General features: G+C 41.6%; 2 protein-coding genes and 1 long non-coding RNA gene across 3 annotated transcripts in view; 2 read left to right on the top strand and 1 right to left on the bottom strand.

The window, feature by feature from the left end:
- LOC138980413 (uncharacterized) overlaps positions 1 to 23,510 on the top strand; it is a 399,865-nt gene that overhangs the window by 131,507 nt on the left and 244,848 nt on the right. The gene's annotated exons all lie outside the window — the stretch shown is intronic.
- On the bottom strand, positions 31 to 21,872 carry LOC138980386 (uncharacterized). The gene is made up of 5 exons (XM_070353250.1): positions 21,643 to 21,872; positions 14,361 to 14,666; positions 13,880 to 14,176; positions 12,202 to 12,348; positions 31 to 2,321 (listed from the first exon to the last, which is right to left on the bottom strand). The coding sequence occupies exons 1-5, from the start codon at positions 21,689 to 21,691 to the stop codon at positions 2,188 to 2,190; spliced, it is 933 nt and encodes a 310-aa protein (XP_070209351.1). The 5' UTR covers positions 21,692 to 21,872; the 3' UTR covers positions 31 to 2,187.
- LOC138980385 (uncharacterized) lies at positions 17,824 to 20,778 on the top strand. Its single transcript, XM_070353249.1, has 2 exons — positions 17,824 to 18,124; positions 18,790 to 20,778. The coding sequence occupies exons 1-2, from the start codon at positions 17,974 to 17,976 to the stop codon at positions 20,127 to 20,129; spliced, it is 1,491 nt and encodes a 496-aa protein (XP_070209350.1). The 5' UTR covers positions 17,824 to 17,973; the 3' UTR covers positions 20,130 to 20,778.

Below are 23,510 nucleotides of genomic sequence, written 5' to 3'. Positions count from 1 at the left end.
AAAATGAAATATCAACAAATTAATTTAAACTATCTTCGAAAAATTATAATGTACAACTGCAGCGCACAAATTGAATAGTGTTGAGAAACCCCGCTATAAGTCGCAGAACTTACTTTATAGGTAGTTGCTGAAAACTGGATTCCATGGCTTTGTTAAACATAAATGTGACATCCACCCAAATCAAATTCACAAAAGCAAGGTTCCTGCATTAAAATCGACCTCAACAAATCAGAACAGCATAAAGGGAACAAATTGTGCATGTCTTTGGAAAGAACAATCTTCTTCTTCTTCTTCTTCTTCTTCTTCTTCTTCTTCTTCGTTCATTGGCTTAGACTCCCACGTTCACTCATGTTTTTAGCACGAGTGGCTTTTTACGTGTATGACCGTTTTTACTCCGCCATTCAGGCAGCATACGCCGATTTCAGGGGAGGCATGCTGGGTATTTTTGTGTTTCTATAACCCACCGAATTCTGCCATGGGCGAGGATATAGCTCAGTTGGTAGCGCGCTGGATTTGTATTCAGTTGGCCGCTGTCAGCGTGAGTTCGATCCCAGGTTCGGCGGAAATTTATTTCACAGAGTCAACTTTGTGTGCAGACTCTCTTCGGTGTCCGAACCTCCCCCCGTGTACACTACATTGGGTGTGCACGTTAAAAACCCCACGATTGACAAAAGGGTCTTTCCTGGCAAAATTGCTTAGGCACAGTTAATAATTGTCTACCTATACCCGTGTGACTTGGAATAATAGGCCGTGAAAGGTAAATATGCGCCGAAATGGCTGCAATCTACTGGCCGTATAAAATTTCATTTCACACAGCATCACTGCAGAGCGCCTAGAACTGTACCCACGGAATATGCGCGATATAAGACTCATTGATTGATTGATTGATTGATGGATTACATGATCTTTTCCGTGCGCACTTGGTCTTGCGTGTACATACAAAGGGGGTTAAGTCACTAGCAGGTCTGCACATCAGTTGACCTGGGAGATCGGAAACATCTCCACTCTTAACCCACCAGGCGACAGCGACCGGAATTCGAACTCACGACCTCCCGATTAGAAGGCCGACGTCTTACCACCACGCCACTGCGCCCGTCCGAAAGAACAATCAAATTTGTATTCAAAACAGTCAGTTGTGTTTACCCATTAATTGTGTCTTACAATGACGTTATGGCATGCTGAACGGAGTTGGTGTCATTCTTCTCAGAACCCATAAAAGTCGGTTTTTGAAACTGTTTTAGCGGGTAATGAGACAAAAAACAGTGATCGACAAGAAGAAGAAGAAGAAGACAAAAAACGACACATTTCAGTAACTCCTTAACGCATTGCCATCACACTTTCGAAGCTTTGTGCAAACACATGTCGTAAAATACACACGGAAACTTTAGTCATTTCAGACATTAGTTACGCTGTCATGCGACATGCCACAATATTTTATGGCCGAAAGACTGTTCTACAATGCAAAAAAACAACAACAAGAAAACTGATATGTTTTTGTTCTTTTCCAGGCGCCTGTTACCCTCACCCGTGTAGAAACCAAATCTTTCTTTCTTTCTTTATTTGGTGTTTAACGTCGTTTTCAACCACGAAGGTTATATCGCGACGGGGGAAGGGGAGAGATGGGATAGAGCCACTTGTCAATTGTTTCTTGTTCACAAAAGCACTAATAAAAAATTTGCTCCAGGGGCTTGCAACGTAGTACAATATATTACCTTACTGGGAGAATGCAAGTTTCCAGTACAAAGGACTTAACATTTCTTACATACTGCTTGACTAAAATCTTTACAAACATTGACTATATTCTATACAAGAAACACTTAACAAGGGTAAAAGGAGGAACAGAATCCGTTAGTCGCCTCTTACGACATGCTGGAGAGCATCGGGTAAATTCTTTCTCGTCCCAACCAATATGGGGCTCCCCCTAACCCGCGGGGGGTGAAACCAAATCGGAGACCGTATATAGAATTACAGCCTGCAACAAAACGTAAAAACCAAAGGCGGGTTTGCTCCAAATATACAAACGACCTTGTCCCAAATTCTTTGAATGGATAATGCGCAGGCAACAAAATGTAACAATCCTAGCATGCAGTCACTTCCGTTTAACTTCTCTTCAAACATGTACGATTGATGTACATGTTCCATTATGACGTAATACACTTTTTCTATAACTATGACGCAATTAAAAACTTATTCCTCTTCAAAGTCACTGGATTGCAAGCTGGGGTTTTCAGGACAAAGGCGAATGGGGCCAGCAGATGAGATGGAGTCATAATTGTCGGCTGAAGGCTCAAGTAACCGTTCCCTCTCCGCCTGTTGTGTGCCTGAAAAATGGATCCGTGTTCTTTTTTATTTGTCAGGTAAACAAAAATTAAAAACGTTAACATACAAGCAATCATTTAGACAAAAACAATTCTGATGATACAAAAATATCGACAAACTTATCGGACATCATAGCAGCACCTTTTTGAATATTAACAACAAAGAAAATGACAAGTAAGAACGGGTTTGTACAATTCCATAGAAAATAAATCCAAAAACAAAGAGACTGCCAACGTTAAAAGACCGTTGGGTCGACATATCTGTGAATGTATTGTTTTGTCAATAACAAACGTTCCAACAACCTACCTTTCTTGTTTTTTGATTCTCAATTCCTTAGAAGCTGATTAGTGGTACAATAAATGTAGAAGCCGAAGTTATTGTACACGTAGCGGTTGTAGTAACATGGACTCGTCAGCCCAGTAAGGCAGCTATTCTTGGGGAGGGAGCAACCCGAGTAAAAGCTTCAACCGGGGTGGGATCCTCGGAGAAACAATCCCCCTTGTGCTCCCAGGGTAGGACATACGGGCCAGGAGCTAAGGGTGGGGCAACCCCTACAGAAAACCTAGAGGGCTGAAGATGGAGGTATGGAGCCTGCGGCATGGCGCTTCTCGAACAAATCACTGTACCACGCATTATCTGCCATCATGACACTTGGAGTCCTAGGCGAACGACAAGAAGAAGAAGTAACAGCAAAAGCAGAATGCTTGGTAATAAAGTAGGGATGCTGGTTGTTGCAGAACCGATTTTTTAATTTTTTTTTTTTATTCATGCCCTTGCTTTTATAAGTGATGTGCCGACTGTTTTTTGCGGTATAACGGAATGAAGTGTTATTTAAGAGTAAATTATTGTTGGATCACCTTTTTCTCTACCTCTCTCCCCCAGTTCCCCTTTTACAATTCATCCGGTTCCTCTCTTGTTATCTAAAAATCCGCTTTTGGGGGCCATTTGGGAATATTACTTTTCCCGTATATCTTTTTTTTTTCCATTCAGTAAGTGAATTGTTTGGATTTTTTTTTTTTTTTTTTTTTTTTTTGGGGGGGGGGGGGTGGTATTTATTTGTATAAGACTATTTTTTTACTTTTAGTCAAGTTTTGAATAAATGTTTTAATAAAGACGGGGAATCGAGACGAGGGTGTGGTGTATGTGTGTGTGTGTGTGTGTGTGTGTGTGTGTGTGTGTGTGTGTGTGTGTGTGTGTGTGTGTGTGTGTGTGTGTGTGTGTGTTAACGCGATTCCGAGAAACTACTAGACCGATCTTCATGAAACTTAACATGAGAGTTCCTGAGTATGATGTCTCCAGACGTTTTTTTCATATTTTTGATAAATGTCTTTGATGACGTCATATCAGGCTTTTTGTGAAAGTTGAGGCGGCACTGTCACGCTCTCATTTTTCAACGAATTTGGTTAAAATTTTGGTCAAGTAATCTTCGACAAAGCCCGGACTTTGGTATATTGCATTTCAGCATAGAGGCTTACAAATTAATTCATGAGTTTGGTCATCAAAAATCTGAAAATTGTAATTAAAATACATTTTTTTATAAAACGATCCAAAAACAATTTCATCTTGTTCTTCATTATTTTCTGGTTCCAAAAACATATAAACATGTTATATTTGGATTAAAAACAAGGTCTGAAAATTTAAAATATTAAAATTATGATTAAAATAAAATGTCCCAAACCGATTTTAAAAACATGTTCATCTTATTCCATGTGGGTTTCTGATTCCAGAAACATATAGATATGATATGTTTGGATTAAAAACAAGCTCAGAAAGTTAAAAAGAAGAGAGATACAGAAAAGTGTTCTATCCTGCTCAACGAAACCACTACCGCGCTATTCTGGTTTGTCATTTTCACTGCCTTTGCCACGAGCGGTGGACTGACGAGTATACGGTCTTGGTGAAAAAAATGCAGTGCGTTCAGTTTGATTCTGTGAGATCGACAGCTTGACTAAATGTTGTATTTTCGCCTTACGCGACTTGTAGTTTATGTTATGACCGATTTTTTGCAGCCACACTCCGTTTTGGAGGGACGCATGCGTAATATTTTCGTGTTTGTATAACCCACCGAACTGTGAGCTGGTTATTAACAGCTATTGTGTTTTCAGCGTAGCAATAGGGCCCGATATTTAGACGAGACAAGTATAATGCCGACGAGTCGAAGACGAGTCGCATTATACTTGTTCGAGTCTAAATATCGGACCCTATTGCTACGCTGAAAACACAATAGCGTTTATATAGCTATTCTGACATTAAATTCTGTGTTAGAATCATGTTTTTGTCAGCGACAAGTACCAGAATGGTCCATGTCGTTGATTGCAGACGACGGTTCCCTTTCCGCATGAAGCCACGGAAATAACCGAACATTGAAAAACCCACGGACATGTATTACGGAGAAAACTCGAGATAACCGGATGCTTAGCATTACGTCAATATGTTAGGAATCATTATGACGTCATGACGTATCATGCTTGCCTACGTAGATTGTATGTTCGAAAGTCTGACTTCTGTTGGGAATTCGCGTGGTGAAGACAGCGGTAAATCTGTAGATGATAAGAGAACAATGATTGTCTCAGAAGAAACGACGAAATGTTTCAGACCGGTAACTTCATTTCAACATTGCACTACACAATGGACGTTCTATGTGACAGGAGAGTTTGCTGATTTTGTGTTAAACATTGGAGAGATCGTCTGCTAGAATCCGAGATAGGTCGCTTCAGATTGCAGCTTCTGGAAATTTGCAAGGTTTGTTGCCTGTTAAAGAACTAGATTTTACACGTAATGTATGTCATGTACAGTAAGCAACAACAAAAACACACACAAAGCAAATGGCATCGTCTGTCGACTAGTCACAGAGTGACAGAAACAAACCTGGCGAGGTATGCGTGTACTTTATACACGTGGAAGAAACCGGAACCACGCGTCTTTGTTATTGCCGATATCGTTTGGATATCGGCAAAAATGGCCAACTTTTGTATCGTTATGCTTTGATGATCGGAAAAGGGATGTGTGAGACCATCCAATCACAGCCCCCGAATTCCCCCACGTGTCCATCAGAATAGCTATATAGGATCTTTTCAGTGCGTACTTGGTCTTGCGATTGCGTATACACACGTAGGGGGATAAGGCACTAACAGGTTTGTACATAAGTTGATCTGGGAGATCGTAAACATATCCTGCCTTGATCTATTCAGGTGCTGTCGAATTCGAACACTCAACCATCCACATGGCAGGGCTACGCGTTTTCGCCCGTCTGTTGTATAATTGAAATACCTGAGGATAAAATGTTTAAAACAAATCGGATATAGTTAAGCGTGGGATGAACATGGTTTTCGAAAACGCTCTCTCTCTCTCTCACTCTCTCTCTCTCACTCTCTCTCTCTCTCTCTCTCTCTCTCTCTCTCTCTCTCTCTCTCTCTCTCTCTCTCTCTCTCTCTCTCTCTCTCTCTCTCCCCCCGTCTGTCTGTCTGTCTGTCTGTCTGTCTGTCTGTGTCTGTCTGTCTCTCTCTGCCTGTCTGTCTGCCTGTCTGTGTGTCTGTCTCTCTGTCTGTCTCTCTGTCTGTCTGTCTCTCTCTGCCTCTCTGTGTGTCTGTCTCTCTCTCTCTGCCTGCCTGTCTGTCTATCTGTCTGTCTGTCTGTCTGTCTGTCTGTCTGTCTGTCTGTCTCTCTCTCTCTGCCTGTCTGTCTGTCTGTCTGTCTGTCTGTCTGTCTGTCTGTCTGTCTGTCTGTCTGTCTCTAAATCACAGACACACGCACACAAACACGCGTGCGCGCGTACGCAAGTACGCAAGCGCGCATGTAAACATGGCTCTCAAAATAATCTTAAAATGTTTGAAAATTCGGATCGGATATTACGTTCACTTCATCTCAGGCATCATGGCCGTCGTCCGTCTTCCGTGTGTATGGAGTGTTGTTGTGACCCAAGGAGTGACTGTCGCTCGGAGTTTCTGCGTGCTATGTCCTTTGGGATTGTGTTACCTTGGCAAAGATATTGGGAAACGTTGTATTGAGTATATTACTTATGTATATTTTAACCTGCTTCTTTTTCTCTGCTTCTTCTTCTTCTTCTTCGTTCATGGGCTTAGACTCCCACGTTCATGGGCTTAGACTCCCACGTTCATGGGCTTAGACTCCCACGTTCATGGGCTTAGACTCCCACGTTCATGGGCTTAGACTCCCACGTTCATGGGCTTAGACTCCCACGTTCATGGGCTTAGACTCCTACGTTCATGGGCTTAGACTCCCACGTTCATGGGCTTAGACTCCCACGTTCATGGGCTTAGACTCCCACGTTCATGGGCTTAGACTCCCACGTTCATGGGCTTAGACTCCCACGTTCATGGGCTTAGACTCCCACGTTCATGGGCTTAGACTCCCACGTTCATGGGCTTAGACTCCCACGTTCATGGGCTTAGACTCCCACGTTCATGGGCTTAGACTCCCACGTTCATGGGCTTAGACTCCCACGTTCATGGGCTTAGACTCCCACGTTCATTCATGTTATTAGCACGAGTGGATGTTTACGTGTATGACCGTTTTTACCCCGCCATTCAGGCAGCATACGCCGATTTCGGGGGAGGCATGCTGGGTATTTTTGTGTTTCTATAACCCACCGAACTCTGACATGGATTACAGGATCTTTTCCGTGCGCACTTGGTCTTGTGCTTGCGTGTACACACGAAGGGGGTAAAGTCACTAGCAGGTCTGCACATAAGTTGACCTGGGAGATCGGAAAACTCTCCACTCTTAACCCACCAGGCGGCAGCGACCGTGATTCGAACTCACGACCTCCCGATTAGGAGGCCGTCGTCTTACCACCTCGCCACAGCGCTCCTTTTTCTCTGCAATTCTGATGCGAAAATGATTTCTTTTATTTGTGCAGAAGAAAATCTGCTTTGCTTAGTCGTGTGAGGATATACTCCTGACATTTTCTAAAGGCTTGAACTTAAAATCACTCATTCACGATATTGCAAAATGAAGCAGGATTTCTGTTTCTTATTTTACGATATGTACAGTAGAGTCGGCCACCATCTACTATATAATACTGGTAGGATTTTCGGTGGTTTTTCGATTCCTGTGACCAAACCGCGCGGATTTGTGCCTTCTCCTTCGGTTGCTATGCCAACGTGACCCAGGAAATCGATTCCGCTAGGTCCCGACTTCCAATTTTGTCCACGAACAAAGTTTGAAGAGGTTTGTCTCGCAAATTTGAGCAGACAACAGTGAACTTTGACCTGAACTTTGACATCGCGGCGAAAGAGATCTGTGATTGGTTCTTCTTCAACTTTCGGTTCGACTAAACACGCGACCGCACCTCAGACGAACCTAGCTGTGTGTTTTATTTCTCTACCCCAGACGAACCTAAAATAATAAGAAGATAGATAGATCTGTTTATCTGTTAATGGAACTCCAAAATATTCCATAGATTTGTTTACTAAATAGTTCGAAACATTATCACCTGATAAGTCGCCGTATAACCTTATAGGTTCCAGCGACTAAATATTTTCCCCCGGTGCAACCATAGACATGTACGTCATCATGATCTCCCCTTAATTTGACCGTTATTTTGGCTGTCTTAGTGAAATGGTAATCTCTATGTTTTTTACATGTAAGTGTTCGGAAAAAATACAGTTATAGCAGTTATGTACAAAAATAAGCAGCATATGCTCTTTTCGCCAAAGTAAAGTCCTTTTTTCTTCTGGTTTCTTATATGTGTCACAGCACACCGCAAGCTTTTAGGCGAATAGCAAGTGAGTGGTATATATATATCATCAATTTTATAGTAGGTAACGGTGTAAATTACTTGCCATGTTCATGTCCATTATACGTTTTCCATATTCCATATGTGTCATTTAATTGTGTGTTGCTTGATGCCATGTATGTATGTGTGTGTGTGTGTACATGACTTTAAATAAGCATGGATTGGATGTGTGCACTCGATTGTGTGTGTGAACCATGTATATATTTTCTGTTGTCAATTACATATGTTATACTATGCGTTTGAATCATTAAGTATTTTAGACGTCATACTTTTTTTCGTATCTTCACGATGGCTTTTTACCCGTTTAAATTTTAATGCTTCCAACTTTCAAAGCGCTGCACGGCTGGGAAGAGATGCGCACTTTTATCACTGTTGTTCATGTAGACGTAATCATGGATTTATGCAAACGTCATACCTGCTGTATTTTATTTTGTTTGTTTGTATAGTCGCGTGCGGTCGCGCAGTCTTTTTGGTCAGTTCCGATTACCTCCCATTGATGCGAAAACCTATATGACTGTTTTTTGTTATTTTTCTCTCTGTTAATTCACCAGTGGCTATGTAACATGTGTTACAGAATTGCACCGGTGTAAGGGTTAACATTTTATTTTTCACCAAGAGAATATAATTCATTATATGCGGGATAATGTGCGGGGGGGGGGGGGGGGGGGGGTGCAAACAACATTTTCACAACCTTATAGGTTCCAGCGACTAAATATTTTCCCCCGGTGCAACCATAGACATGTACGTCATCATGATCTCCCCTTAATTTGACCGTTATTTTGGCTGTCTTAGTGAAATGGTAAGATATATCTCTATGTTGTTTACATGTAAGTGTTCGGAAAAAATACAGTTATAGCAGTTATGTACAAAAATAAGCAGCATATGCTCTTTTCGCCAAAGTAAAGTCCTTTTTTCTTCTGGTTTCTTATATGTGTCACAGCACACCGCAAGCTTTTAGGCGAATAGCAAGTGAGTGGTATATATATATCATCAATTTTATAGTAGGTAACGGTGTAAATTACTTGCCATGTTCATGTCCATTATACGTTTTCCATATTCCATATGTGTCATTTAATTGTGTGTTGCTTGATGCCATGTATGTATGTGTGTGTGTGTGTACATGACTTTAAATAAGCATGGATTGGATGTGTGCACTCGATTGTGTGTGTGAACCATGTATATATTTTCTGTTGTCAATTACATATGTTATACTATGCGTTTGAATCATTAAGTATTTTAGACGTCATACTTTTTTTCGTATCTTCACGATGGCTTTTTACCCGTTTAAATTTTAATGCTTCCAACTTTCAAAGCGCTGCACGGCTGGGAAGAGATGCGCACTTTTATCACTGTTGTTCATGTAGACGTAATCATGGATTTATGCAAACGTCATACCTGCTGTATTTTATTTTGTTTGTTTGTATAGTCGCGTGCGGTCGCGCAGTCTTTTTGGTCAGTTCCGATTACCTCCCATTGATGCGAAAACCTATATGACTGTTTTTTGTTATTTTTCTCTCTGTTAATTCACCAGTGGCTATGTAACATGTGTTACAGAATTGCACCGGTGTAAGGGTTAACATTTTATTTTTCACCAAGAGAATATAATTCATTATATGCGGGATAATGTGCGGGGGGGGGGGGGGGGGGGGGGGGTGCAAACAACATTTTCACAACCTTATAGGTTCCAGCGACTAAATATTTTCCCCCGGTGCAACCATAGACATGTACGTCATCATGATCTCCCCTTAATTTGACCGTTATTTTGGCTGTCTTAGTGAAATGGTAAGATATATCTCTATGTTGTTTACATGTAAGTGTTCGGAAAAAATACAGTTATAGCAGTTATGTACAAAAATAAGCAGCATATGCTCTTTTCGCCAAAGTAAAGTCCTTTTTTCTTCTGGTTTCTTATATGTGTCACAGCACACCGCAAGCTTTTAGGCGAATAGCAAGTGAGTGGTATATATATATCATCAATTTTATAGTAGGTAACGGTGTAAATTACTTGCCATGTTCATGTCCATTATACGTTTTCCATATTCCATATGTGTCATTTAATTGTGTGTTGCTTGATGCCATGTATGTATGTGTGTGTGTGTGTGTGTGTACATGACTTTAAATAAGCATGGATGTGTGCACTCGATTGTGTGTGTGAACCATGTATATATTTTCTGTTGTCAATGTTGTCAATTACATATGTTATACTATGCGTTTGAATCATTAAGTATTTTAGACGTCATACTTTTTTTCGTATCTTCACGATGGCTTTTTACCCGTTTAAATTTTAATGCTTCCAACTTTCAAAGCGCTGCACGGCTGGGAAGAGATGCGCACTTTTATCACTGTTGTTCATGTAGACGTAATCATGGATTCATGCAAACGTCATACCTGCTGTATTTTATTTTGTTTGTTTGTATAGTCGCGTGCGGTCGCGCAGTCTTTTTGGTCAGTTCCGATTACCTCCCATTGATGCGAAAACCTATATAAGAAGATAGATAGATCTGTTTATCTGGAACTCCAAAATATTCCATAGATTTGTTTACTTAATTTTTAAAAGATAAGTTCGAAACATTATCACCTGATAAGTCGCCGTATAACCTTATAGGTTCCAGCGACTAAATATTTTCCCCCGGTGCAACCATAGACATGTACGTCATCATGATCTCCCCTTAATTTGACCGTTATTTTGGCTGTCTTAGTGAAATGGTAAGATATATCTCTATGTTTTTTACATGTAAGTGTTCGGAAAAAAATACAGTTATAGCAGTTATGTACAAAAATAAGCAGCATATGCTCTTTTCGCCAAAGTAAAGTCCTTTTTTCTTCTGGTTTCTTATATGTGTCACAGCACACTGCAAGCTTTTAGGCGAATAGCAAGTGAGTGGTATATATATATCATCAATTTTATAGTAGGTAACGGTGTAAATTACTTGCCATGTTCATGTCCATTATACGTTTTCCATATTCCATATGTGTCATTTAATTGTGTGTTGCTTGATGCCATGTATGTATGTGTGTGTGTGTGTACATGACTTTAAATAAGCATGGATGTGTGCACTCGATTGTGTGTGTGAACCATGTATATATTTTCTGTTGTCAGTTACATATGTTATACTATGCGTTTGAATCATTAAGTATTTTACACGTCATACTTTTTTTCGTATCTTCACGATGGCTTTTTACCCGTTTAAATTTTAATGCTTCCAACTTTCAAAGCGCTGCACGGCTGGGAAGAGATGCGCACTTTTATCACTGTTGTTCATGTAGACGTAATCATGGATTCATGCAAACGCCATACCTGCTGTATTTTATTTTGTTTGTTTGTATAGTCGCGTGCGGTCGCGCAGTCTTTTTGGTCAGTTCCGATTACCTCCCATTGATGCGAAAACCTATATGACTGTTTTTTGTTATTTTTCTCTCTGTTAATTCACCAGTGGCTATGTAACATGTGTTACAGAATTGCACCGGTGTAAGGGTTAACATTTTATTTTTCACCAAGAGAATATAATTCATTATATGCGGGATAATGTGCGGGCTGGGGGGGGGGGGGGAGGGGTGCAAACAACATTTTCACAAGCACATAACCAACAAAATGACATCGCATGCGCAGCACACAAAGTGCGTAGCACGGGTACCACTAGTATGTTATATTATTCGTAAGAGCAAATTAAGCCAATAAGCGTAGCGTGTTGGGCTTCTTTACTTGCTATGATTGTATGTTAATAGGTTAATAGGATTCATAAAGTCCTGTGAGGTTACCCTCATGGAAATTCGGGCTGCTTTCTCCCTGGGGAAAGCGAGCTGCCATACAGTATACGGCGCCACCCATTTTTATTTTTATTTTCCTACATGCGTGTATTCATGTTCCAAGCCCTGAGACTTTCGCTGTGAATTTGGGTTATTTATCGTGCGCATGCGTGCACACGGGGATGTTCGGACACCGAGGAGAGTCTGCACAAAGTTGACTCTGGGAAATAAATCCCTCGCCGAACGTGGGGATCGAACCCACGCCAATAGCGACAACTGGTTTTGAAGCCAGCGCCGCTACCGACTGAGCTATTTCCCCGCCCATGTATGCGGCGTTGTACTTCACAGGTGTCTCATTGATACTTGAAAGAACTCACCCTCAAACCAGGGACATGTAAGCCTATATCCTTTGCGAACAGCCCAGACATGCATCGTCATTACGATCAATGACGTCAGCAGTAGCAAGGTCAAGGTTACCACAGCGGCGACAAAGTGTTTCAGTGGAACCATTTGCTGTTTTGTGGCTAAGAAATGACAAAGACAAAATACAGAAAACAGAGTTAAAAGAAATTTGAGGAAACGTATCCAAAATGCCGCGCCATGACCTGGTTCTTTGTGTTTGTTAGCTAAAAAAAAGCTTATACGCTTCGTATTTCCCCCTAGCAACCAGTGTATTTCATGGAAACAGCCTTTTTCTCACCGTCTACCGGGGTCAAATGCAATAATTATAGGGATCCACCCGCAAACGCGAGTCGTCGCCTTTGTAATCTAGATTAATTAGATTTGTTTTTTAATACGTGACGAATACAAATACTAGCTCAACCCGATTCCCTCATAAGCGTATACCTGGAAGCATCTGGCTATCAGGATCATAAAATACGTTATGATGCATCAGCCTCATGCTTAAGACCGGTTGGCCTAGTGGCAAGGCGTCCGCCCCGTGGTCGGGAAGTCGTGGGTTCGAACCCCGGCCGGGTCATACCTAAGACTTTAAAATTGGCAATCTAGTGGCTGCTCCGCCTGGCGTCTGGCATTATGGGGTTAGTGCTAGGACTGGTTACTCCGGTGTCAGAATAATGTGACTGGGTGAGACATGAAGCCTGTGCTGCGACTTCTGTCTTGTGTGTGGCGCGCGTTATATGTCAAAGCAGCACCGCCCTGATATGGCCCTTCGTGGTCGGCTGGGCGTAAAGCAAACAAACAAACAAACAAACAAACAAACAAACAAAATGCCTAAGACCCGGGATGTTAGCTTGGTGGTCAGTGACCCAGAACGACCAAAAGGACAGAGGGATCGCAGACTTAGCCTGGAACTTTGTGTGAAGATATGTCAGTGGCAAAGGTACCCGATATTGAACCCGGCACATGGATGCCAAAAGAGTATTTCTGGCAACAAGAAAACGTAACAAAGCAGACACTAGTTTGGTTGTCTTGCAAGTACCTTTTCTTGAACATAAATTGGGGGTAAAACACGGGTTGTTGTGTGTGTCTTCTTCAAACCAGTGTCTTGTGCCTGTGTAGGCACACACGTTATAAGACACTTTGAAGACACAGTAACCTATCTCGATCCAGCCTACCCACGCGTGCGTTTACCTTATACATTTTCACTCGGGACAATTGAAGGGTATAATAGAGGCTCTGGAATACCCACAAATGGTACCTTTGGGAACAAATGTCATCTATCCTAGACACAGGAATGTGTAACCTATATGAACTATAAGAAACCACATAAAACCAGGACAACAACAACAACAAAAAACAACCAAAAAACAAGAACAAATACACAAACCACAAAGAAACAAAAAACAAACAAAACTAAGAATACAACCAAACCACACACACACACATGCAAAAACATACACATGCAAAAACACACAGACACACACACACACACACACACACACACACACACACACACACACACACACACACACACACTTACACACACACACTTACATACACACTTACACACACTCACACACACACACACACACACGCACACACACACACACACACACAAACACACAAACACCCACACACACATGAAAACCTTACTAGCAAAACGTAGGATGTATTGAGCGTCAGCAACAGACGAATTGAAAGCTGAATTGACCGATCTGCATCGGATGACGTCACCATCTTTGGTTGTGCCCGGTTGGAAGGACAAGGTCTGACAAAACATGTCGCTGCCACAGTGACATCCAGGTAACACAAGAGAGCCCTTAGGTTGACCTTGCCACTCAAACTTGGCACCTGGATTAACCTTGGATGCCGAACAGGTCAAGGTCATATTTGAGCCATCTTTGGGTACGTAAGTGAAAACGCTGGAAATGTTGGCAAAATCTGGCCCGTCTGTTAGAACAAAATGATTGAACTTTAGGTTACTCTGCACGTGGAGAATAACTGAAAGCAGAGAAATAAACAAAAATTAAACAGAATTGTGGAAGGTTTTATGGCGATTTTAGCAAATCCATTAAAGAAATGAAATGTTAACAAAATGCCCGCTACATACTATGCGCATGAATTCGACACTCACATGCAAGGTTAGGATAATACGGCTTAGAGATGGAGACGTTGTCACTGTCCAAGTATAGTACACAGTAAAACGGCTTCCCACTCTGATCCTTGGAAATCAACCGGCTAGGCAGAGGACAATTGTGGCTGTTAGACTCGTTGAGTATGTCTTTACCATCTGGGTCAAACCAGTGCCAAGACGGGTCAAGCTGTACGTCGATTGGATCAGTGTGGCACGTGCAGGCAATGACGTCACGTGGCGTAATGACGTCAGGCCATTGTATGCAGTCTGGAAAATGTGGTTTCGGCGGATCGTCAGCACTAGATGCTGTAACAGAAATAATGGATAACTTAGTTATGCAAATATGTCTTTTGAAACTAAACAAAAGTCGCGTAAAGCGAAATTAATACATTTCGTCAATCTGTCCAACTCACAGAATGAAACTGAACGCACTGCTGATGTGAAAAACGTACCGGGCCTGCTGATCGCTTGAAGTGACAAGCCAGTGTAGCGCAGTAGCGAAAAGCACTTTACAAGAAAATTCTGTTTTAAACTTTCTGAGCTTGGTTTTAATACAAACATGATATGTTGATATGTTTTTGGATTCAGGAAATAATTAGGAATAAGATGAAACATTATTGTTGGATCGATTACTAGCATTTGTACTTTTATTAAAATTTTGAGATTTTTAAATACCAAACTCATTAATTAAATCTTTAACTTCCAAGCTGAAATGCAATCTCATAGTCGGAGCATTGTCGAAGATTGCTTGACCATAATTTCAATCAATTTGATCGGAAACTAAGAGCGTGACAGTGCCGCCTCAACTTTCACTAAAAGCCGAATAATTATGACTTCATCAAAGACATTGATCGACAAAATTAAAAAAAACATGTCTGGGGATATCCGTATATAATTATTTAACATTGTAATCATTGTACACAAAGCCTTAATATCCCTGATTTTTGTTGTAAAAAAGCGGTCCACTCAAGTTAAGATACGCTTTAAGTTAATAAGATCCGCAATAAATGGGCCAAAGAATAATTTCGGAACCGGATCATGTATGCTGTCATTCGTTCTTAACTCCTATCTTCTATCATCTCTTAATTACTTTCCTTAAAATTAGCATAGATTAATTAAGACCTCATTGTGTGCAGACTCTCTTCGGTGTCCGAACCTCCCCCCGTGTACACTACATTGGGTGTGCACGTTAAAGATCCCACGATTGACAAAAGGGTCTTTCCTGGCAAAATTGCTTAGGCACAGTTAATAATTGTCTACCTATACCCGTGTGACTTGCAATAATAGGCCGTGAAAGGTAAATATGCGCCGAAATGGCTGCAATCTACTGGCCGTATAAAATTTCATCTCACACGGCATCACTGCAGAGCGCCTAGAACTGTACCCACGGAATATGCGCGATATAAGACTCATTGATTGATTGATTGATTGATTGATAACAAGGACGTGAATCACAGGTGGACACCCTGCCATCCGAGAGCCCCATCACACCTTTAATGTGTAATGTGATCAAGGAAAATAAACTTTCGGGAGCACTTCAGAAGAGCACTTCTTTACAATGCTGCAAGTCAAACATGAATAGGACAGGTCGTCGGTCACAATCTTATAATCAACTGTAATTATTTTCCTCCTGTACATTGACGCTATGTCTTTACTGAAATCAAGATTTTCCTCCAACAGCTACCGTGAAATACTCATGAACGGAATGTTTAGCAATAGGTTTTGTAAACTCCAAATTAAACAGTAAGATGAGAACACCGGAAAAAAAGGTTGAAGGGAGAACAGGGTGTGTGTGTGTGTGTGTGTGTGTGTGTGTGTGTGTGTGTGTGTGTATGTGTGTATGTGTGTATGTGTGTGAGTGTGTGTGTGCACCCCTGGTGTGTGAGTGTGTGTGTGTGTGTGTCAGACAACAATCTTAAAGGATTGAGAACTCAGTACAAATGATTGAGTGCACATTTTGGCAGCGCTCTCATTATTTGTTTGTTTGTTTGTTTGTTTGCTTAACGCCCAGCCGACCACGAAGGGCCATATCAGGGCGGTGCTGCTTTGACATTTAACGTGCGCCACACACAAGACAGAAGTCTCAGCACAGGCTTCATGTCTCACCCAGTCACATTATTCTGACACCGGACCAACCAGTCCTAGCACTAACCCCATAATGCCAGACGCCAGGCGGAGCAGCCACTAGATTGCCAATTTTAAAGTCTTAGGTATGACCCGGCCGGGGTTCGAACCCACGACCTCCCGATCACGGGGCGGACGCCTTACCACTAGGCCAACCGTGCCGGTGCTCTCATTATAAATATATACATACATGTCACAGGGGAAACCGGAATCCAGGGGGATCTGGAATCGCCCTAGGGGAAATTGGAATTCTAGTTTCCCCTAGGGGAAACTGGAATTCCAATATCAACTGGAAAATATCTAGTGGAGATTGGAATTCTAGTTTCACCTAGGGGAAACTGGAATCCTTTCTCTAGGGGAAACTGGAATTCTGATTTGCCCTAGGGGAAATTGGAATTTGTATTATGAATGGTTTCACTGCTGATAAATATTATATTCACAAACATTGTTTTGCATTTAACACATGCTTTGTGGAATGTTTTGCAAATTACAAAGCGAATTAAACATGACTACCTACAGTATTACTTCGCTCATAGTTCGACAATAAGCCGAGTATGTAATCATCAGTCATACTTCCCTTTAGTTTGAAGCATGAGGAATGATAATCATGCACACATTGGTGGTGTGAGTTGATCATTCTTATATTTAACAATGTGAACACTGTTTACACACAACTCTGGAAAATCTGCTGCTTGCTTTCATGTTTGAATCATGCACACATCGGTGGTGTGAGTTAATCATTCTTATATTTAACAATGTGGACACTGTTTACACACAACTCTGGAAAATCTGCTACTTGCTTTCATGTTTGCCTAGGTTGGCGACAGTAGTTTTACTGTAATGTGAAACCAGTTGTACTTACTTGTATATGTATGTTCTACCATGGAGCAAAAAGATAAATTTTACCAACTCTTGGAAGATCATATCATGACTTTAGAAGATAATAAGAAGGAGGCGTTTTGTACATCACAGAGCAAATACAACCATATTCTTCAAGCTCTTCAGCTGGCCAAAGGAGCGAAATGTGCACAAGGAGCCAAGTTCAAACACAGGGCTGGCCAACATTTTTGCCTCCAAACAATTGGAACTCGGACACTTGTTTACTGCGTGAAGGCGAAAACTCCTCTTGTTACAAAAGAAGACACCTTTGAGACCATCAAGAAGTGTCATGAGGAAGTGTGCCATTCTGGGCGCGACAAAACATGGCACGAGGTGAAAACAAATTACTCTGGAATAAAGTATGACGCAATTGATGTTTTCCTGAAAACGTGTACATCTTGCTCAACAAGAAAAGTCCACCAAAATGCACCATCTGGGAAGCCGATGATCAAATCTCACCTTTCTTCTGCGTCTGCAAGTTGATCTCATTGACTACAGAAATAGACCTGATGGTGATTTCAAGTGGGTGCTGCATGCCCGTGATCATTTCACGAAATTCAGCTGGGCGTACGCATTAAAGTCCAAATGCGCACAAGAAGTCGCCGATGCTATGATCAATCAGTTCAGTGTATTCGGTGCGCCAAAGATTATGCAGACCGACAACGGGCGGGAATTCACTGCGAGGGTGATCAATGAGCTGACAACGATGTGGCCTGGAATGGTGATCATCCATGGCAGACCCCGCCATCCCCAATCCCAAGGTAAGATGAACAACTGAAATTTTGACCAAAATCTCAGAAAACGTCACATATTTGAAGTTTTGACATTTTGCTTTTTAAAGTTATTAGCATTAACAATGAATTGTGGATGTCTTCTACACCTTTATTAAAGGGCCCGTCCAGAGCAATTGTTGCCCTGTCTTTTTATTAGCTGACCTGAATCCCAACCTTCCTAAGTTCTAAATTTTACCCAAGTTTTAATCTCGAGGAAGCTAGCATTCCTCCACAATAAACTGCATCAATGAGCGCTCTGAATGCAATGCAGTCGAGGAGACCTTCACTCTTTTTTTAATAAATTGGCGTTCTCACCCGACTATAGAACTATTTTTGGCTCATAACTTTAGACATACAAATTCGGTCACAGATATTTACCAATGTGAGGATTCCGATAATCTAAAGAAAACTAGGCAAAATAAACTATCGGAAGATTGTTTGCTTGGACGTCAAGGTACTTCTGAGACATACAAATTTTGTCACAAACATTTTCCATTGTGAGGATTTTGATAGGCTAATAAAGTGATTTGCCAAAAAACAGTATGGAGGGCCCCTTTAAATCAATACCATAACTATTGCCCGCAGAAATAAGGAGATTGAAAGAAATGAGAATAAAAGTAACGTTCCTAATCATTTCGTTCCTTCATACACAGGTTGTGTGGAACGTGGGAACGGTGACCTTGAGATCAAGTTGGGCAAATGGATGGATGAACACGGCTCCGAATGGACAAAAGGGTTGAAATTTGTCGTACATGCCATAAATACCTCAATCTCGGACACCACCGGAAAGTCACCTTACCAACTGGTTTTTGGACAACCTCCAAGGACAAATTCGTCTTTGTGGCAGGAACTGTCTCGTCAAGGGATTTTGTATGAAGAGGACCTTCCCGAGGATTTTCTTCAGCAACTTGAAATGGAGGAATCTGTGCCGCATACATCGGACTCGTCACAGCATACACCTCGGCGCCTGGAGGAATCTGTGCCGCATACATCGGACTCGTCACAGCATACACCTCGGCGCCTGGAGGAATCTGTGCCGCATACATCGGACTCGTCACAGCATATACCTCGGCGCCTGGAGGAATCTGTGCCGCATACATCGGACTCGTCACATCATACACCTCGGCGCCTGGAGAAATCTGTGCCGCATACATCGGACTCGTCACAGCATACACCTCGGCGCCTGGAGGAATCTGTCAGCAACCATAGCCATGGAAAGCGCGGCAGAGAATACATTTTGTTACATGATCACCGAATGATTGCCACAGGCACAGAGTGTCCAAGTAGAAACATGATCCATGGACAGTCGGTGAACACAAGTAGCCACGCTGTAGTGTCTGTTACTGAAGTACATGATGCCGAATTCATACCTGTGGAAGACAATCCATTCGAGGAATGCATAGAGATCGGCCAGTTTGTGACATGGAGGCGAAGTCAAATGTTTGACGTTGATGAAGGTGACTCACACAGAGAGGAAAGGATGCAAGCAAGAAAAAAATATTTGAAAGCCGCGAAGAAACAAGAATCACGGTACGTGAAGAAAGTGGCTTCGAGAACGAAGGTGTACTCTCTTTGTGATACTGTGGGCTTGAACATCCACAAGGTAGACAGAGCTAATAGTGATGCTCGCTTGTTACCGTGCAAAGTACTCATGTCAAAGCCTGTTGGTGGACAAAGGCACCTGTACAAATTGTACTCCGCCACCGGAATCCTCGGGCCGTGGATCGCAGGCGAAGAACTTTCCGATTTGAGAAGTGTACATTTTGAAAGCCTGAATGAGGTTAACCCAGACTTGCTTGAGGAAATATCTCTCATCAAAGCGTGTCGTCTCTCCGTGAAATGGCGTGATACGGGTTCAAGGGTGCCATCTGGTGCCAGCGTGTGCAAGTGTAAAGGGCCGTGTACTACAAAGCGCTGTTGCTGCAGAAAAGCAGGACTTGAATGTGGCACCAAGTGTCACACAGACAGCAAAGCATGCAAGAATACCGAATAGAACATTACACATGCATGGCTGGTCATTGATTGTGTTTTATTTTCGCTAGAATATCTTTTAATTGTCATTGTTGGAATGAAAATAAATAATTGTTAACCATACACACACAGTATCACTCACGTTAACATTCAAATATAGTTCTTTATCAGCAGTGAAACCATTCATAATACAAATTCCAATTTCCCCTAGGGCAAATCAGAATTCTAGTTTCCCCTAGAGAAAGGATTCCAGTTTCCCCTAGGTGAAACTAGAATTCCAATCTCCACTAGATATTTTCCAGTTGATATTGGAATTCCAGTTTCCCCTAGGGGAAACTAGAATTCCAATTTCCCCTAGGGCGATTCCAGATCCCCCTGGATTCCGGTTTCCCCTGTGACATATATATATATATCCCATGACCTCTCTTCTTTGTCTCTGTAAATGTACTCTAGGTATATTTCTTGTATTTCCATTGTTCTCTTGTTACATCTATGATGTAACAATTGCACTCTTATAACACATAAAATAGAGGAGAAATAAGGGTGTACGAAATACATCATAGCTGGCTCTACTTTCTGTCGTCCTTGACATTCCAAAATGCACATGTACCTATAGACCGGATGTGCAAGGGGTAACCACGCTTTTGAGAACTTGCGCGAGAGTCGTTCAGTGTTATTGAGTTTTAGTCTCGACTTGCCGAGACTATCATCGTAGCGTCATAGATTTCATGACGTCGGTCGTCCATCGCGTCATATTAAGGGGACGTAATCTGTAATGTTTCCTTCTATTCGCTGTTCTATTTCTTTCTTGTGATCAACATGACGAGCCAATATGTGTTTGAGTGTGTGTGCTCGTGCTCTCAACTAAAACGAAAGTCAAACTAGCAATCGTTAAAAACCCAGTCCGTCCGACCAGCACTGCAATGTTCAGACTATGCTCATGTGAAGTTACAGCGTGCCCGGTACACACGCCCTTATCGGTACATCATCGACTACGAGTGTTCTCTGGACAAGCTGTTTAATGCATTTTGCGAGTATTTCTAGCTCTTCTGCGGTGCAGTAGGCCCTATAGACGATGAAGGTGTCCAAGATCTCAGGAGATGCGTGTGTAACCACTAGGTATTCAGTCAAATCCGTGTATGAGGCTTTCAACTGACGGGGACAACCAAGCCACCATTATGCACCGACTTGACATAGATCAACAGACGTGCCTTTAGAATAAGGTATGTGCAGAGGTGCCTCATCTGAACAGACAACTAAAGCTTGATGTTTCCGTCACACTTTGTCTTTTAGATCTTCATGGGATATACAGGTTACAACACTCGTGATTTTTTATATGGCTTGTATTTCAGTCAAGACCCAGCGGGAATATCAAAGGGACTCACGAGCCTCCCTTGATATCATCCGCTGGGTCTTGACTGAAATAAAAAACCACTCGTGTTGTAACCTCTATATATACGTACTACAAGACAGAGACAACTAAGACAAACAACCTGAGAAAAGGATGCACAGAAAATGTATTCAAAAAAACTTACCTTGAAAGAAGACAATCCAGATGAAATAGAATAGCTCTTTAATGTGCATGTTTGAAATTTAAAATCACATTGCACCACAAATTCGTTGGCCTTTGGACAAGCTGAAACCGATAGTCTTTTATGAACGGGTTTAGCGTGCTGAGGCTGTCGTTGTACAGTGTTGAACATACAATCCTCCCTAAAAACAAATTAACAATTAGAAACAGAACACATCAGTCAATCCATGACTGAAGGTAAACAGAACAGACAATTCTCACAAACAAGAACCCTAGTCTCGATAGAGTAGAACCTATTTCAGCCAGGTCGTTTATGCTCTCATTCTACCGGGGAATGATTTCCTTCCGGAATTGACTCAGTCAGAGTATAGCCGCCCTGAATTTATTTCGACATATAAAGCCTCACAGGCAACGGACACTTTCGCAGTGTAAAATAAACGAAACGATGAGCATTATGCAATCGTGGGGAATCCTTCCCCTGTAAATAGTCATACTCACGTCCAGGCTCTTACGAGGGATAAGTATATATATATGAACTTGGCAAACAAATTATTGCAACACTTTTCGCACGTTTAGAAAAGCGTTAAACCACAATCCATGGGGCGGGGATATAGCTCAGTTGGTAGCGCGCTGGATTTGTATTTAGTTGGCCGCTGTCAGCGCGAGTTCGATCCCAGGTTCGGCGGAAATTTATTTCACAGAGTCAACTTTGTGTGCAGACTCTCTTCGGTGTCCGAACCACCCCCCGTGTATACTACATTGGGTGTGCACGTTAAAGATCCCACGATTGACAAAAGGGTCTTTCCTGGCAAAATTGCTTAGGCACAGTTAATAATTGTCTACCATACCCGTGTGACTTGGAATAAGGCCGTGAAAGGTAAATATGCGCCGACATGGCTGCAATCTACTGGCCGTATAAAATTTCATCTCACACGGCATCACTGCAGAGCGCCTAGAACTGTACCCACGGAATATGCGCGATATAAGCCTCATTGATTGATTGATTGATTTTAATTGAACTTTATATGATGGAAAAGGTAATTATGTCTACTGTTCATATCATTTGCTTGATCGGTAGTACTTTGTACAGGCATCCCATGGTAGCCTGTCAAACAAGGTCACCCCTAAAATCGAGCTGCTTTTTACATTTAGTCAAGTTTTGACTAAATGTTTTAACATAGAGGTGGGAATCGAGACGAGGGTCGTGGTGTATGTGTGTGTGTGTGTGTGTCTGTCTGTCTGTGTGTGTGTGTAGAGCGATTCAGACTAACCTACTAGACCGATCTTTATGAAATTTGACATGAGAGTTCCTGGGTATGATATCCTCAGACTTTTTTTCATTTTTCTTTGATGACGTCATATCCGGCTTTTCGTGAAAGTTGAGGCGGCACTGTCACGCCCTCATTTTTCAACCAAATTGGTTGAAATTTTGGTCAAGTAATCTTCGACAAAGCCCGGACTTCGGTATTGCATTTCAGCTTGGTGGCTTAAAAATTAATTAATGACTTTGGTCATTAAAAATCTGAAAATTGTACAAAAAAATAAAAATTTATAAAACGATCCAAATTTACGTTTATCTTATTCTCCATCATTTGCTAATTCCAAAAACATATAAATATGTTATATTTGGATTAAAAACAAGCTCTGAAAATTAAATATATAAAAATTATTATCAAATATAAATTGTCCAAATCAATTTAAAAACACTTTCATCTTATTCCTTGTCGGTTCCTGATTCCAAAAACATATAGATATGATATGTTTGGATTAAAAACACGCTCAGAAAGTTAAAACAAAGAGAGGTACAGAAAAGCGTGCTATCCTTCTTAGCGCAACTACTACCCCGCTCTTCTTGTCAATTTCACTGCCTTT

Source organism: Littorina saxatilis, linkage group LG11, assembly GCF_037325665.1.
Source record: "Littorina saxatilis isolate snail1 linkage group LG11, US_GU_Lsax_2.0, whole genome shotgun sequence".
NCBI classification, from domain to species: Eukaryota; Metazoa; Mollusca; class Gastropoda; order Littorinimorpha; family Littorinidae; genus Littorina; species Littorina saxatilis.
This window is presented reverse-complemented; position numbering and strand designations above follow the sequence as displayed.

What these genes read in the sequence shown, in the direction of transcription:
- LOC138980385 (XM_070353249.1), top strand. Translation starts at nt 17,974, where the DNA reads ATGATCAATCAGTTCAGTGTATTCGGTGCGCCAAAGATTATGCAGACC. An exon ending in CCGCCATCCCCAATCCCAAG is followed by an intron (nt 18,125 to 18,789) that starts GTAAGATGAACA and finishes CTTCATACACAG; the next exon opens with GTTGTGTGGAACGTGGGAAC.
- LOC138980386 (XM_070353250.1), bottom strand. Translation starts at nt 21,691, where the DNA reads ATGCACATTAAAGAGCTATTCTATTTCATCTGGATTGTCTTCTTTCAA. An exon ending in CTGGATTGTCTTCTTTCAAG is followed by an intron (nt 14,667 to 21,642) that starts GTAAGTTTTTTT and finishes TTTCTGTTACAG; the next exon opens with CATCTAGTGCTGACGATCCG. An exon ending in ATACATCCTACGTTTTGCTA is followed by an intron (nt 12,349 to 13,879) that starts GTAAGGTTTTCA and finishes GTCATTTCTTAG; the next exon opens with CCACAAAACAGCAAATGGTT.